The sequence below is a fragment of the Lissotriton vulgaris genome, chromosome 3_1 (genome assembly GCF_964263255.1).
Source record: "Lissotriton vulgaris chromosome 3_1, aLisVul1.2, whole genome shotgun sequence".
Taxonomy (NCBI): domain Eukaryota; kingdom Metazoa; phylum Chordata; class Amphibia; order Caudata; family Salamandridae; genus Lissotriton; species Lissotriton vulgaris.
Window position 1 is genome coordinate 1915530878 of NC_141689.1, and position 17698 is coordinate 1915548575.

The 17698-nt window shown below is 44.7% G+C and overlaps 1 protein-coding gene across 1 annotated transcript in view; it reads left to right on the top strand.

Annotated features, from left to right (window-relative positions):
• The window catches only part of TMA16 (translation machinery associated 16 homolog), a 125465-nt gene that overhangs the window by 71700 nt on the left and 36067 nt on the right, over positions 1–17698 (top strand). The window contains exon 5 of the mRNA XM_086962387.1: positions 855–1003. Coding sequence (XP_086818513.1) covers positions 855–1003 — 149 coding nt within the window. The remainder of the gene's footprint in view (positions 1–854; positions 1004–17698) is intronic.

Here is a 17698-nt window from a genome sequence, read left to right on the forward strand (position 1 = left end):
GTGCAATTGGATGTTCTTGCAAACCAGTGAGTGATCAGGTGTAGAAGTGCAATCTTCGCCCTTTTAATAAACTTCTTTACCCTCCCTCAGGCACCTATAAGTAAATGGTAGAGACCATACTTCATGGAGATATGCGCTACCCAAATGTTTCATGCATGAACTGAATTTAAACAGGGGAAAAGGCAGCGTTATTAACCCATGAATGAGCCATACAGCTGAATTACTTTCGGCAAGGAGGAGTCACTGGTCGCGTGACTATAACACTTCTTCGAAGACAAAAACAACATGCAATCATCCGAGCCCAACACCAGATGGCGATCTATGCAAAGTGTACAACTCTGCAGCTCTACGTGCCAAGAAGAGATGCATACTGGTAAGTAGCATTTTCCTTTAAGCTATTGGCATTGTAAATTACAATGCCTTTTATTTATGTTTTTAAAAACAAACGTAAAAGGCATTGTTATTTCCAATAGCGGACTTTTTTTCTATAATACAGACGTTTATTCATTACATTATTAAAACCCAGTTACTAAAGCAACCTGCCGTTTTCTGTAATAGCTGTTACTTTTAGCACTGTGACGTCGAAAACATTGGAACATAGTGCTACATAAAAGTAGAATAAATAATGCACCACGGACGCTTTTAAAAAATAGATAGAAAACAATGCCATTTACAATACCAACAACTTTAAACTTTGCTAATGCGAGACCTATTGCATTGCAAATGCTTGTTGAGAATTGTAAGGTCAATGCCTTTATCAAATTGATTTTTTTTTAAGTTGTCATGAATTTGCCAGATTTAAATATAATGCTGACAATCTAGATTGTGCTTTTTTCCCCTGTCTTCTCTCCCAGATATTTAGGCCGTTTTAGTAGTGAACTGGAGCAAATTGATTTGCAAAACAGCATCAAGGGCAGACAAGGAAGGCAGCACTGTTCTCGGGAGACTATCATTAAGCAGACAATGGAACGTGAAAGACAACTCTATGAAGGACCTGGCATGGGTATGTTTTTATCGGATGTGCCTCTAAAACTGCAAAATGTTAAAGGTTGTTCTAATGTATAAAGGAGCAGCTTGAACACTCCTGCGTGTGATTTCTTGCTACAGTTCAGTCGTGTAGAATTCATTGTAGCACTTCATACACTGCTGAAAACGTTGAAAAAATGTCAAATCTGGTTAACGATCACTGTGGCACACTGGGTCTTCTGAGCCTCAATAGGTGATTGAGTTTACCACTGAGGCCGTCTTGCTGTGGACACTGATAAATAAGTACCAAGTGCACCCCTTTCGAACTTGTCCTTCAGGGTCAGATCCTTTCACAGTGGGGTGCAGTGAAGGCTCTGGACTCAACAAGTAACACAATGTCTATAAAGTCCCCAATATTAAGAACGTTTGGCCTAAAAAGGGAGAATAATCATTGAGATTCAAATAGTTGTTTTAGTTAATTTTTTTGTAGATATTTAGCTAGGTACAGGAGACTTTACCACATCTTACTAATACGTCTGTCTCTCTTTCCTCCATTCTTAGTAGATACCAGTATAAAATTAAGAAAGAAAAGGTCTTTAACCAAATGGGGAAGATAACTCTACAACCTCATGTAAACTTAACATGTATTTAACTCAAGTACTGTTGTGGAATGATCACACCTTTGGTTAGAACTGTGGTCAGAGAGCCTGTCTTACTATACAATAAATTAAAGAACTTGGTCTTATTTTACTTATTTCTTTTAATTTTAAGTATTTTAGAAAGTGATGCATAATGTATATATACCCTCTCAAAGTTCTAGGAAAAAGGTGTAGAAAAATACTAAACCTGAAAGCTTATCAAAATATTTTTAGTCTCTGGAGGTTATCACTGAAAGTCGACCATGGGATTTAAACCTGTAGTAGCTACAATTAATGACCCCAAATCATGTGCAGTTGAAACCCAGTTGGAAATACGAGGGCTCCGGTGTCTGACAGATTAATGTTTAAATACTTTAAAACGAATTTTTTTGCAGTTTTTTTCCCCAAAATATTTGCCAGTTATAACTGTTGGAACCGTCCTCCACAATGAAACAATACAATGAAGATAAAAATATAACTATTAGGTTGAACAATTCATAATAGTTTTCTTGTGTATCAAGATATGGAAACAGTTAAGTCCTTAACTGCTGCTCCTCAATCGTCTTGATTTATAGATCCTACAAGTGATCACCTGATAATGCTTATGTCCTATTGGTTGTCAATATTACCTTGTATCACTCAGTCCTCTTTAAAATAACCATATCATGTGCTATATTTGCCCTAAAAGGCAGACCATTCACGCGTACATTCCGTCCAAAATACACTAGGAATCATATCGTGGTCAAAAAGTAAAAGTTTAGAATTTATAAAAAGGAATTCTCAAGTTTCATATTTTATGTTGCGAAACCTCATTAAACCTCAGCTAGGTGAAATTGTGCTCCAAGGTTCTTTTTGAGGCCTGGTAGAATCTAAGTTGATTATTTGAAAGGGAATAAGGATTCATAATTTTAAAATGGGAGTGAGAATCTTGCCTAACATGGGCTTTACTTTAAGGATGTAGCTAGTGTTGGACTGGCCTTTCGGGTTGTCTGGCACTGCTAGATGGGCTAGCTTGAAAGGGCAAGTGTGTGGGCTTGTGTGTTTTTCATGGTCCAGTCACAACTCACTGGACCCAAAAAGAAACAGCCCACACATTGGCCCTTTCAGGATGGCCACCTGGCAGCGCTAGACTGCCCAAAATGTTCTTCCAGCACAGGTCTAGCTTATGAAAGACGTCTCTAACTGGGGTTTGTCGCCGGCAGTTTCTGGCAGGATTTTACATTTGTGACTGCAGTCTTGCAGGTTGATAAAAATGTATTTAGAAAGGGAGAGAGGCTGTGTCTTTGACTATCCTAATGTTTTTCATGAATCAGGCCCTTTTTGCAAGATGATGTAGCTGCACATTTTCCAGTCAAGTTCATATTAAAAGCACACCTTTATTTTTTTCAAATGAACAGACCTCTGCCTGAGAGGTCCATATTCCACTGCGAGTATTTGAAAATAATAAACTGGTCTTCTGGATTATGTTGTTGGAGGGTCTGGAGAAGAAACTCACCCATGTCCTATTGTATGCATACAATGAGGTGAATAGGCTGTGTTGACTAAGAGTCATTTGTATTGTTTAATATGCAATTCAGCTCACCAGACACCATCACCAAACGCAACTTTCAAGACGGTATGGTAGCCCTTGCCAGATGGAGGAAGAGCAGCTGCCTTCAACTCAACACAGACAAAACCGAGGTACTCACCTTGGGCCCACACCCCAACTCCTGGAAAGACACCTGGCGGCCGCCCGCCCTCAGAGACCCCCGCCCCCACGGACCACACACGCAACCTCAGAATTAGCCTGGGCTCCGAACTCTAAATGGACTGCCAGATCTACGCAATCACCTCCTTCTGCTACCACACCCTACGCCTCCTCCAGAAGACCTTCAAGTGGATTCCCCCCAAACACAGGAAAACTGTCATACATGCCCTCATCAGACTGGACTAAGGCAACACACTCTACTCCGGGATTGGCAGGAACCTCTCCCGCAAACTCCAGAACGTCCAGAAAGCCACCACCAGACTAGTTCTCAACCTACTGCGCCACAGCCACATCAGCCAACACCTACGGTTCCTTCCCGTCGAGAAGAGAATCACCATCAAGCTTCTAAACCACTCACACAAGGCCCTCCACGACACCGGACCCACTAACCTGAACCATCGCCTTGCGTTCCATGCTCCCCAGCTTTCTCTCCGCTCGGCCCAGCTCCCCCTCGCTACACTACCTCGGATCAAGAAAGGCAGAACAGGAGGGCGCTCCTTCTCCCTCCTTGCGGCCAAGGCATGGAACTCCCTCTCTCGCAACCTTTGACGGACTGCATCGCTCCCTGAGTTCCTAAAGGACCTCAAGACCTGGCTCTTCGATAGAACTCAGTGAACCCCCCCAATCAGCGTCTTGAGACACGTTCCGGGTAAGCAGCGTGCGCTGTACAGACCCATGATTGGATTGGACCAGTTGGCAGGCTTACAAAAATTGCTTCTCAACAGCCTAGCGCTACTCTGACTGTTTCTCCCATAAATTGGTAAGAGGAAAGTTGCAGTCTCCTCACAGACACCCCTTCATGCGCAAGGAGAAGAGCAAGCTCAACCGCCAAAGAGGCACTAGGAAAAAAATAAACTGCTCTGTTGTTTAGTTAGTTCATATTTTCTGTCAATGCTTATGCTCAAATTACTCAACAATAAGGGATGGAGCCGGCACAGCATGCCATTGCAAAGCCAGCAGCTTTCATGTTACAGACACATGGAACCCTCAACCAGGCAGTCAGAAGCTGGTTTTACATGGCTGACAGTTTTTTGATGTTTGAATTTTTTTAACCCCTTCGATGCTATTGACAGAACGGTTCCGTCATGAGCGTCGGTTGGCCTGTGCTCATGACGGAACCATTCCGTCATGAGCCCATTGGCTCATTAGAACGTTCAGCACAGCGCAGGAATCTGCGCCGCGCTGAAGGTGTTAAATAAGATTTTGTTTACATTTTCAACCATAAACACGGCCAGGCTCATTGTGGTTACATAGGATAATGAAGCAATATAAACATGTCTCATCTGGTGAAGTTTGTGTACAATTTCAGTGTTGCCATATGAGCTGGGGGATTGGGAGAGGGGGATGTCATACTTTGGTGCCATAAATGGTAAAGTGGAGGGGCATTGTGAGCCTTGGGATGATACCCATCAAATACCTGTCACATTGTTTCACAGTCATTAGAATCATAAATCCCATGATTGAGAATATTTCTCCCATGTCCTCCCCATCTTATGACATTTTTGGGGGCATCCTCAAGCCTTGTAGTCCTCCTTTTCTATGACTGAACAGTAATCAATTGCTGGCCTCCAGCTTTCGGGGGGGATGCCTAGATATCTAGTTTCGCTCAAATTCCCTCTTTGCCAGATTGCACCACCACAATCCCAGGAGGAGCCTATCACATCTTTACTGTCCACACTCCTTTAGATTGCCAAGGAGGGCTATCTTGGGGGTGAGCTGTATTGGCCTGCCCAACACTGTTTGAAAGCAATGTGCTACCCAGTATATCAGACCATGGGCTATTCCCAAACCATGTGTAAGAATGTCCCCTCCTTTACCAAGCATCTATTGCAGGTATGCTACCCATCTTACAGAGTTGTGATGGGGTATAATAGGTCCTATGCAAATATCTGAATTAAATTAATTGTAGGCATGCCCAAATCGCTAACTCCAGCAGGGCCATCTTGGATTCTCACAATCTTGCAAGCCAGCAAGAGGGTTAGGAACTTAAAAGTGTAAGGGATAGATGTAGTCTAGATACTCTTTGTTCCCATCATTAACTTTGCATTTAGGGGTTTAAACTCTAGGAACATCTCTGAGAGAACCTGCAGTGGGTCAAATAGGTGCCTTACCTGCACGATCCTAAATAATTGAGTACTTTGAACAACTCCATATACCATCCCAACCAGACAGTCCCCCAGCTTTGTAAGGCCAATATTATCCCTGCCCTCGAATTCTCGGACCATGCTTGCACTCGGTAACTGATTACAGACCCACAATTGTCTAATGTGTAGACTTCCCTTACCATCTAAAGGTGTGCAGTTCATTTCTCTATGCTGCTAATGTAGTGTTTGTGAAGTTGGGTAGTGCAGGATCGGACCCAATATGGTAAAAGTGTAGTGTGTTGCGGTCACCAAAAATCGCCATATTTCTTCACTGGGCTAGATCATCCCAGTCTCCAGAGAGCCAATCATTCACTACAATGAACTGTGCTGTGCAATAGTGGGACTGGATGGCAGTAGCTATCCAGTCCTGTATAAGGGTGCATGATGCACTTAGCAAAGGAAAATCTGTCTTGGCCGCTTGTCTAGAGAAAGTTTCTGTATACGTCTCAGATGCTGTGTCATATGTGAGGCAACAACTGGAGCGGAACATTCTGTAGGACATACAAAGTCTAGGAGCGCAGTCTTTTCGTATAATGTGATCCTGTCCATAATGGAGAGGGGCAAGTTTGCCCAGTGTCTCTTGTCTTGATTAGTCTGTTCCATTAAAGGTGCAAGCTTCTCTCCAGCGTGCAGGGCTACATGCATTAAACCCATCTGTACACTTTTGTAACTATTTAAGCCGTCTGTGGTTGTTTACTTCCCCCTTAAAGCTCACCAGCATGGAGTTGCTCCAATTAACCCCAGAGTTCCAATACCGTCTCATATAGCTCCAGTATTTGTACAGCCCGGTCGCCGTTTATGAGCGGGTCATGCAGGAAGAGCAAAACGTCATCAACATATAGGGACATATGGTCTTCAACCCCCTTTTGCCACCTAAACCAATGCGCCAAAGCATCATTTCTGAGGCTCTCCGCAACAGGGAGAATGAAGAATGGAAAGGCTGTAAACAATGGACAAGAACAAACCTCCAAAAGAGCTTTTGTTCCATTAATTGATATTAACTCTAATTATTGATGGGTACTGTTCATTTTTCTGTTCACATATTGCTCCTAAAGTTTAATCATTCCACGTATGTTGAGAGATACAGAACTGTTACTCACTCAAAATAGTGTGAATCATGCAAGATCCTTCATCAGGAGTTTCAACCCACATGTATTCAGAACTTGCACACCATGACATTTATGAAAAAGCAGCTTAAAAAGAAAATTATTATTTATCTTTTGATGAATTTATTACAGCGTAAAAAAACTCTGATTGCTGAAACATGAACATGAACATACTTGCTGAAATAAAGAACTCCTTAGTCAATGTGTAATCCTATTAGCCATTAGGAGATGATGTGAACTGCATGGCTGTTCTCTTACCCATAAACCCTACTAGTTCAATTGCATCCAATCCCCTTCTGACTTTTTTCAAGTTAATTTACAGTATTTTTTTAAACAAAGTAATACAATGAAATAAAAGACAAATCTGATAGAGAACGTTCATTGAAGATTCCTTACATTAAAATTTCCCCCAGGCATCAGTCTGGATCTGGACATTTTTTTATCGGCAATACCCCTGTTAGAGAGTGTTGGTAGGCTCAGCATCTGTTGTGAGCGTCGGCACGACATTGCGGGATGTACATAGACGCCGCCCCACCCATGCCCACTGACGCCACTTTCTGGCTAACTTTTTTTGAGTTTTTGTCAACTTCTTTTTCGAGTCGTAGACTCCTGGCACGTCAAGGATGTCCCAGCATAGGACAGTCTTGAAGCTCTGCGGTTTCTGCCACGCGATTATGTCCGTGATAGATCCGCACAGTGTTTGCCTTAGAGGGCTGGAGCGCGACCAGGATCTGAAGTGGGGCCATGAACTCAAAGGCTTTGCAGGAGCAGCCACAAAAGTTGCTGGAGGCCCGGCGATTCGAGGGGAAGGTTTCGAACGGCCATGGAGCTCGCACTCCAGATTGTCAGGGAGATCTTCCGGGAAGCACAAGAAGTTGTCGAAGAAGAACAGGCATTCTCCGACTTCTCCCCATCGTTCGACCAACACGCCGGGGGATCCCAAGCATCGTCGCTCGAAGGCTCTGTCTCTGGAGCCTACTTCTGAGACGGCTGTGTGCCTACCCTCCTCCCCTCTTTCCGGGAGCCAGAGAGTCGCCTGCCCAGATCCAGAAGTTCTAAGAGGCCTTGTACATTATATTTGGGCTGCCCGGCTCTGCAGGCGCTCCTTCGGGCCCCACGTAGTCGGTCGGGGGCCCTGGAACTTGAACGCCGGGAGGTCCCTATGGATCCAGACCTGGATCTGGAACGACATCTATTGATCTCTCGACTTTCTCCAAGGTCGATCGCGACTACTCCGCACGTGGAGTTGACCGTGCTCCCGGTCGGCGCCGACCCCATCCTCATCCCTGAAGTGGACACAGAGCCGTACCAATGTTTATTGCGACGCCGGAAGAGATTTTTGTTCCTGTGTTCATTTCTGGCATTCCTTTTGGGCCAGAGGGTGAGGAAGTGAACTGAGAGGGGCCGCTGGACCCTTCGCCTGACCAGCTTAAGAAACCGGACTGGAGAATGGACTTGGGTGATGCCAGTGGTCTGGAGATTTCCCTGGCACTGGCCTGCTTTCTTCCCCTACCGTGGCTACAGAGAAATGAGCTTCCTATGCGGTGGTGGTGAGGAGGGCAGCCTAGGTCCTTGCCATCAAGCTCCATACTAACTAACCTCCTGACAGAGGTGCTTCTGCCTGTGTCTCCATCTTCTGAACCCTTTTGCCGTTCAAACAAGCCTTCATGGACGTCCTTCTGGGCTCTTGGTCCAAGCCCTGAACAGGGGCTCCTGTGGATAGGACGATTGCCTACCGCCACTGCCCGGACAACCTAGCATTCCTGATACAACACTTCTCCCCTGAGAGCTTGGGCCGATACTCCCATATTATCTGGGATATGGTCACGCAGGTGCTGCCTCAGTGCCCGTAGGAGGCCTGGGTTGTTCTCTCCCTAGCGGTTGCAGAAGGGAAGAGAGGTAGCCATATTCACCATACCATGTTGGCTGGATACCACCGACTCACTGGGCAGAACGATTGCCACGTTGGTAGCTGTTAGACGGTATGCCCGGTTGAGGACTTCTGGCTTCTCAGGGGATGTCCAGTCTTCCTTGATGCACATGCCCTTTGATGGCACTCTCCTTTTTTGGTGACAAGACCGACTCAGCGCTCAAGCTCTTCAAGGATTCTCGAGCTACGGTTGATCCTTGTGCCTAGCAGCTTACTCATGTCCACCTCAGTCTGCCTTTTGTGGCTACAGAATGGACGCCCACCGACGTCCTGTCCTGCCCAGACAGAGAGATGCACAAACTGTCCAGCCTCCTCGTGACCATGGGCGTGGGACACAGCATACTTGCGGGTCAGGGATCTAGCGGGTGGGCCAGTCCACCCTTTCCCACCCTGCTGCAGCCTCAAAACCTTTCTAGTCCGGCATTTTATGCCCATCCACGGCCAGATGGAGGCAGGATCCACCATCACCTCCTGCACTGGCAATTCATCACTTTGGACAGATGGGTTCTGCAAATAGACCGAAGGGGCTACTCACTCCCCTTTGGGACTAACCACCCACCTCCCCTTCATGCCACTCTCTCACAATTGCATGACAGATGATCCTTTGGCACCTCTCTGCCAGGAAGTATTGACTCTCTTTGCAAAGGGAGCTATAGAGTAGGTCCCTGTGCTAAAAGTAGTTAGTGGTTGCTATTTCTAATACTTTCTGGTACCCAAGAAGGACAAAGTCCTGCATCCTATCTTAGATCTCTGGGCCCTCAATTTCGAAAGGAGAAGTTCAAAATGCTTACCCTAGCCCAAGTTCTGTGTACACTCGACCCAGGAGACTGGCTGGTGGTGTTTGACTTGCAGTACAATTATTTTCATATTTACATCCGGCCGGCCCACAGACATTGCATTTGGTTCACAGTGGGCCACAAGCACTTTCAGTTCACTGTGCTCCCCTTTGGTCTTACCAGTGCCCCTCGGTGTTCACAAAGGTGATGGCGGTGGTCGCAGCTCATCTGTGCAGATCAGGGGGTTCCAGTCTTCTACTATCTCGAAGACTGGCTGCTGAAGGCTGGCTTGCCCAGGCTATCATTTCCCACCTCCTGACAACAGCGGATCTCCTGCATTCATTAGGGGTTCACTATCAACAATCCGAAGTCACACCTGACTTTCTCTCAGACACTCCCTTTTTATCAGGTTGGTTCTGAACACAGTGCTGTTTTGGGCCTATCCTCCCGAGCAGTGGGCCTGGGATACTCGGTCTATGAAACCGATGTTTCAGCCTCTATCCTGGATTTCGGTGAGAATGACTCTTAGGCTGCTGTGCCTCATGGCCTCCTGCATCCGGCTGGTGGATCATGCCAGATAGCATATGCGAGCTCTGCTGTGGGACCTGAAGTTCCAGTGGGCACAGCATCAGGGAAATCTTTCCGACTATGTCTTAGTCTGGACGGACAATATGACAGCCACGTACTATATCAAAAAAAATAGTGGGGGACACACTCTACAGTTGTCACACCTCTCTTAGACCATTTGGAGCTGGGAAATACAACAGAAAATCCATCTTCTGTGTACGAACAAGGATTTTGCGACCGCCTCAGCAGGATGTGGCAACAAGTCGAGAAGTGGGAACTCTAAGTCCCAAGTCCTCCTCCCCTACTTCCACAAATGTTTTTTTTCTCCAAAACTAGACCTCGGCGACCGCAGAGAACAAAAAATGCCCAAACTTGGCCTTCACGTTCCCACACCCCCTATCCAAAGGCAACGCACTATGGATGAGTTGGTCATGGATATTTGCCTATGACTTTCCGCCTCTCCCTCTTCTTCATTTTCTGGTTCGAAGGCTCAGGCAAGTGTCTCACTCTCATTCTGGCGGCTCTCACTTGGACTCGTCAACCTTGGTTCACCACACTACTTGAACTCCCAGTAGTTCCACACGAGAAGCTTCACCTCAGCCCACATCTTCTCAATCAGAACCATGGTGAAATCAGACATCCAAACCCAAAGCAGCTAAATCTTGCTATTTGGCTCCTGAAGTCATAGAATTCTGGTACCTAAATTTGCTACCAGAATGTATGACCATTCATAAGGAAACACGTAAGCCTACCACTAGAGCTTGTTTTGCAGCCAAGCTAATGTATGATAGATGGTGCTATGAACACATTTTCAAACAACTGCACTGGTTAGCAACTGCTTTTGGCGGACACTGCTATACTGTCTATACAAAGCATTTTTATCTACAGACCCACATGCTTCAAGCGGATTATGTTACTTGCTCTGTAATCATCAGCTCTTGCCATAAATTGTTGTAGATTCACATGCGCCCACCCTCCTCCCCAGACACCTATGCTTGTTACAGTTCTTATGCAAGGAGATCACTTTACTGATACTAACTTATACTCCATTCTCACCCTCATGCTGGAAAACAATCTAACAAAGGAGTCCATGCCCATGCACACTATTACCAAGAAAAGGATTCCCCTTACCTCATGACTCTAGAGACCTTCTCCTAAGAAAAACTACATGTGTACATCGGTACCCAACACTAGATGGCAGGAGTATGCAAAGAACAGATGCTTACAAGGTATATAACATAATCCTTGCTCTATTTCCGTTTGTCATGCTGGTTTTGCAAGAATTAGCAATCATTGGGTAGAGTAAAATATGATTACAGCAGACAGATGGGTATTGAATATTGTAGGAGTGGCTATTCTGAGGTTTCTAGTCACCCCCTCCATCCGTTCCTCCGAAGAAGTCTTCTCAATATAATGTAGACTTTATTCGCTTGAAAGTCAGCAGCCTCCTCATCATAAATGCTTTAGAACCTGTATCTATGCACCAGAAAGAGAAGGGGAGTTTATTTCTGCTACCTTCTGGTTTAGAAGAAAGGGCAGAAGCAGGAATATTGTCCTGTTTTGTACCTCAGGACTAAAAACAAGTTGATAATGACCCTCAAAATATACCTCCAACTCCATCAGGGAGATTAGATGGGTGCCATTGAGCTTCTAGATTCATTCTTTCACTTTACCATCATTCACAACTATTGCAGATTCCGATTCTGGTTTGTATACGCCGCCGGGCCCCAGGGATGTCGGCACCTTGGCTGTGTACTTTCGGACTGTTCTGCAGACTAGATATTCATGTTTTCGCTGCCGGCCCTTGGGGTTGTAGGCTGCAAGCTGTGTATTACCTTCAGTTGGCAAATAAAGGTGTTAAAAAAAAAAACTATTGCAGATTCCTGAGATTTCTGGTGGACAGTACCCAGTACCCCATTACCAATACGAGGTCCTGCTTTTTTACCTAAAATCTGCCATGAATGTTTTCAAAGTGCATGGCTGTAGTGGCAGCACATCTCGGTAAAATAGGAATAAGATGACTAACTTATAAAAACTTCAGGTCCTCAAGAAACCGAGTGTCACTTAAGCATGGCTGTTTCACCAGTTGGGTCTCAGGGTAAATCACTCCAAGTCTACAGCAACTCCAGTAAGGTTCTTCCATACTTGGGAGCATGTCTATCGCACAGTGACATCAGGAGTGTATCCTTAGGAGGAGAGTGTGTGCTCTATTCATCTGAAGTGCCATAGTGTTCCAAAGACACAACTCCTGATGACCTATCAGATCTCATCATTCCTGGGCTCAATGGTTTCCTGCATCTTTGTGCTTCCAAATACCCTTCTGAGGTTGGCGATATTGCAGCAATGCCTTGGAAACAGTGGTGTTAATTCTCAGGTAGTTGAGAGTTAAAGTTACCGTAATAGTGCTGATCCTTAAATCTGCTAAAAGTATCCCTTTTCAGCTGGAAACACCATCTTAAATCATCGCGACAGATGGCTCTCTCCTGGGCTGTGACACAGCATAGATGGTCTACATATGCAAAAGGATCAATTGATGGACGCAATGCTGGACAATGCAAACATTCACCTCCAGTCACAAGGATCTGGTTTAATTTGCTCACCACTCCACCCCAGTTTGGACCCAGCCATATGCACATCAGTCTTGTGGGAACTGTCCAGCACGAACTGCCAAGCCAGGTCTTCCCTGGACCTGAAACAAGCATCCTGGGACCGGTTTCCGGGCATCACCCTTCATCAGCCAGGCTAGCTTGAATCCAGCCAGTGGTATAGTGAAAAAGGGGACCCACTTCTGGGCATACCCTTCCCACTTAGGTTGACCTATGCAAAAGAAACAATTGATGTACGGAATGCTGGACAATGCAAACATTCACCCCCAGTCACAAGGATCTGGGTTTAATCCATCATTCTTTATCTCACCACACTACCCCAGTTTGGACCCAGCCATATGCAAATCAATCTTGACCCTGTTCCTTGTGGGAACAGCCCAGCCCGAACTGCCAAACTAGGTCCTCCCTAGACTGGAAACAAGCATCCTGGGAGTGGTTTCAGGACATCACCCTTCATCAGCCAGGCTAGCTTGAATCCAGTGGTGCAGTGAGCACGGGACCCACATCTGGGCATACCCTTCCCTCTTAGGGCGACATATGCAAAAGAAACAATTGCATTTGTCACCCCGAATCTTCCATCACTGAACTTGCCAGCCTGGCTCCTGAACTCTAACACTGCAGGCATTTTAAGTCTTCTGGAAGATTTTATAAACATATTGAAAGAGGCTAGTTGTCTTTCCACTAGAATGTCCTTTCCATTCATATGGAAACGGTTTTTCATTGGGTGTCTGCCAAAGATTATTGATACTACCAAATGCCAAGAAGAAGCTGTATTCCCATATCCTCTTGGCTTAGCAGTCAGGGCTACAGTTTTCTTCCATAAAGTTAAATCTTGCAACCATATCAGTTTACAGGCAACACCCATTCACAAACCTCTTTTTAGGTCAAAGCCTACCAGACAGTGCACCTGTATGATCGCAAAACCATGTTGGGGACATTCTGCTAGTGTACCAAGGAATGTATTCCACCCATCGTTTACCATTGGCTTTCTGTTTAGTAATTTGATTTGTTGGCTTTACTTTTCAAAATTACGGTTGCCGCAGATTTTCTGGACAATTAAGAACATTTACCATCACTTAAAGAGACTTTCTCTTGCATTCCCTTGAATAAAAAAGGGGTTTAAAGTTTCATTTTGAGGAAACTCAAAATATTAGGTACTCTGACAATCTATTTATTAATTATCGTACAATACGAACTGGTTTGGCTACATCTAAACAGTCCATTTGTCATTGGATTGTGTCTTGTATCTTATTGTACTACAGCAATGCCAACAAGACCAGGTATGCCCAAAGCAACCTCATTCTCCAAGATAGGACTGCTGCTGTGGCTATATTAAAAGAAAAAAAGGCATTTCCATTGTAGATATTTGTAAAGCAGCCAATAGAAGAGCCTTACATACTGTCACAAGGCATTATTGCCTTGACAGATTCCAAAGTAGCTTCCCAGGTGGGCATCTCTTCATTATCTGTTTAGATAGTGCACTGTAGTGCTTTATCCTATGCCTCGTCTCTGCCTATTCTAGGGATGAACTTGCTATTCTGTTCAGTACTTCCAACGTATTATGAAGATTCACCGGAGGAGAAGGATTAGTTTCATACCGGAAATCCTAGTTCTCCCCAGAAACATTTTAATTATGAACATAAGCAACATTCCCTCCTACCTGGAGGCAAAAGTAATTGCTCTCCGTCCTCAATTGAATCACCATCTCCATTAAAAAGACTGGCTGAACTGCCACCTACAGGGCAATCTGGGATACTAGAGGTGCTCTGTGCTTAAAAGAGCAGCACAGTTTTCTCCCAGTCTTTCAGGCGTCAGCCTATATTGTTGTGTTGTCTTGATGTTGTGTTGATGTGCGTGATGAAATGGTATTTTCATGTTGTTACAATGTGTTATGTTAAGATATGTCATATGTTCTGTTATATCTTATATGTTATGTTGTAACCTATATGTTATGTTGTATCTTATGTTATTTTATCTGGTTTTCGGTATGTGTGGGATGTGTGCACGTTGGAGTAATGAAAAGCGGAGGTGTCTGGAAGGTTTGTAAAAGCAGATTCAATTATTGGGTTCGGCTGGGCAGTATTATATGGTGACTTGAAAGTAAGTAAGGACTTTGACCCGGGTACTGGGCGTCTGTGAGGGAAAGAATGAGCTTCATGTCGTCTTGAGAGTGGGTAAGGATGGCTAGAGGGATCATGTATGCATTGAAGAGGGTCCGATTCAGGGAGGTTCCTTGCAGTACATTACAGATGAGGTTGCAGGCATCTGAAGTGTATGGTGACAGGCTGACTGACTGGGTCCTTCCAATCAAGAAGGAGCTGATTCATTGTTTGTGTTCATTGGAGTCCAATGTTCTGTAGGTGTTGGATGAGGATGGGGTGGGGTGGGAGACCATGTCAAATGTTTTGAGAGGTCCGGAAGGATGAGGGCCTCAGTGTCTGCTCTGTCCAGAGTCATGCAAATGTCATCAGTGGCGGAGATGAGGCAGTTTCCATGCTGTTGTTGGGTCTGCAGCCAGAATGACTGGGGTTAAGGAGTTGGTGGTCGTTTAGGAATTCAGTGAATGGTCTGCCAATGATTTTCTGTAAGACCTTAGCCTGGAATGGTAGCAGGGAGATCAGTCTATAGTTGGTGAGCGTTGAAGGGTCCTTAGAGGATTTCCTTAGCAAGGGGAGGGCTATAGTGTGTTTCCCAGTGTCTGGGAAGATCACGGAAGAGATGGAGGCATTCAGAATGTCCCTATTTCTTTTACCTTTCCTTTTAAAATGGTTTGTGAAAGTGCTTTTCAGGTAACCAGGTTTCTTATATTGACATTGTGCATATTAGAAATTGCCCAAATTAACCTACTGTAGGCTGATCCAAAACATTTTCTTTTTAACAGAAATGATTGTCTTTAAAAAAAAAAAAAGTAAAAACATGTTTTTGAATATATGCTGTATAAATAAGTGCTCCGTATCTGGCGTGCTTGCAGGGCTATTGAGTTCTTATCCTCTTAAGTGCTGCGTCGGGGCGTTGGCCGACGGCAGCACTACCTCCCCAGTGCTGCGCACGACCATTGGACGTCCATTCAGCACTAGTTCCAATGGACAGCGCAGCACTGGGGAGGGATATTTGCGCCGAATCTATGAGGTTAAACTGTGCTTTCAGATAAACATCTATTCCTTCTTTTACGTTGTGAAAATCCATGGGAGTCCATGTGTTTTCTTGCTCTCTCCTCTAAGTGCTGAATGCTTCCAATATCCTTGACCCCTGCAATCGTTGCAGCTTCACTTCCCTCCTAGTCATCGGTAAAAGCACAGAAGGAGGGTATATTTTTGTCTAGTTTGATTAAAGAGCAGATTTAGCAGAGCTAGTTATTTTCCATCTCCTACTGTCCACATTTTGCATGAACACCCAGGCATCATTTATGGTGCAGAGAGAAGGGGCAGACTGCTGCACCTAACTTCTGCTTCTGCTTCGCTGCATTGTAGTTTCACGGGCTGTGTGATCTGCGAAGGCATTGCCCTGTCCTATTTTATCAGTCACTTTCTTTTGTGCACTGTATTTAACTATCGCTATTTTCTTAGGATATGTCAAAGCTGTAAGGAGATTATGCACAAATTCTCCATGCACTATTTGTGTCCCATGTGATGTAAGAAAACCTCTTTCCTTGCAGTGTAGCCCAAAGTTGTGAGCCACTCCAAAGAGATATTGGCTATCGGTGTAGATGTTAACAGACAGATCAGTACTAAGTTCACACGCCCTCGTCAAAGCTATCAGCTTAGCTGCCTGAGCTGACTTCTGTGGAATGCGAGCTGTCTCCACTACTGTCTGAAGCGTTGTGATTGCATATGCAGCTGATGTCGTGTCATCTGGTAGTTTCAAACAGGACCTATAAACCCATAATTCCCCATCAACATTTGAAATGGGCATATCTTGCAGGTCAACACAACCCTTTGTCTGTTCCTCAGTAAGGAATATACAGTCATGGGACTCTTGTGACTGGGACTGAGTAGCTGGGAATGGCAATAAAGTAGCCGGATTAAGAGTCTAACATCTTTTCAAGGTGATAAGAGGGGCCAAAAGTGTCCATTCATATCCTGTCAAGCGAGCTCTAGTTAAATGCTTCGTTTTGGTTCAAAAGGGCATCAACTGCATGGGGTACTAAAACGAACAATCTATGTGACAAGACTATCCCCTCACTCTTGCGTATGGACACAGCTGCCGCTGCCACAGAGCGAAAACACCCAGGCAACGCACGGCCGACTGGATCGAGGACAGCTGAAAAATATGCACAAGGACGCTGCTTATCACTGTGCGCCTGTACTAAAACCAAGAGAGCACAACCATCCCTCTCTTGTACATAGAGTGTGAAGGCTTTAGTGTAGTCTTAACCTCTCGCAAATCAATGATGACCCTATATTCTAGTATCAGTATCTTTCTTCAAAATGGGAAGGATAGGACTATTACAGACGTTGTAAGGGACTTCTTCCACAACTCCTACTGCAATCAAATCTTGAACAATACGTATTAAAGCCTCTTCACCTTCTCGAGATATTTTATATTGAGGCAGTTGAGGCAATGAATCGCCTTCCTTCACTTGAATATGAACTGGTGGGATAACCATTTGCCCCACATCAGTATATTATGTAGCCCACAAAGTACTAGGTAGTGATGCCAAAGGAATATCTACTTTAAGAAGACAAGACCTCCCAGCCATAGGATAGCTGTCATTGAAAATAACACACGCACACCTGGGCAAAATCGTATAGTGGCACGAAAATGTTTGAGCAAATCGAGACCCACAATATTATCCGCTGTGTTAAGGGAAAGCAAGAATGGACATGCAGCAGACAATTTGTCAACATGAAATGCAAGTGGTTGTGACACTGGACTAAGGGAAGGTGTTGCATCTAATCCTATCGATTTTATTGTTAAGCCAGACAGGTGAGCCCTAGGAACCAATTATTTAGACCAGGCACTACGAGTAGCTCCTGTGTCAACCAAAAATCAGTAGAACCCAAATTGTTTGCATTAACATAGGGACCCTTCTGATCTACTGGGATTTCAACGGATTCCTTACCCCATCCTAGGAATTCCTATGCATAATTAGAATCCTTCAAATCATCGGGCGAATAATCAGACATCTGATACTGATTTTGTCTGTCAAAAGTATTAGAATCATTTTTAGTATGCTCTACTGCCTCAAACCAGGTACGATTATCCATACCTCCCCTAT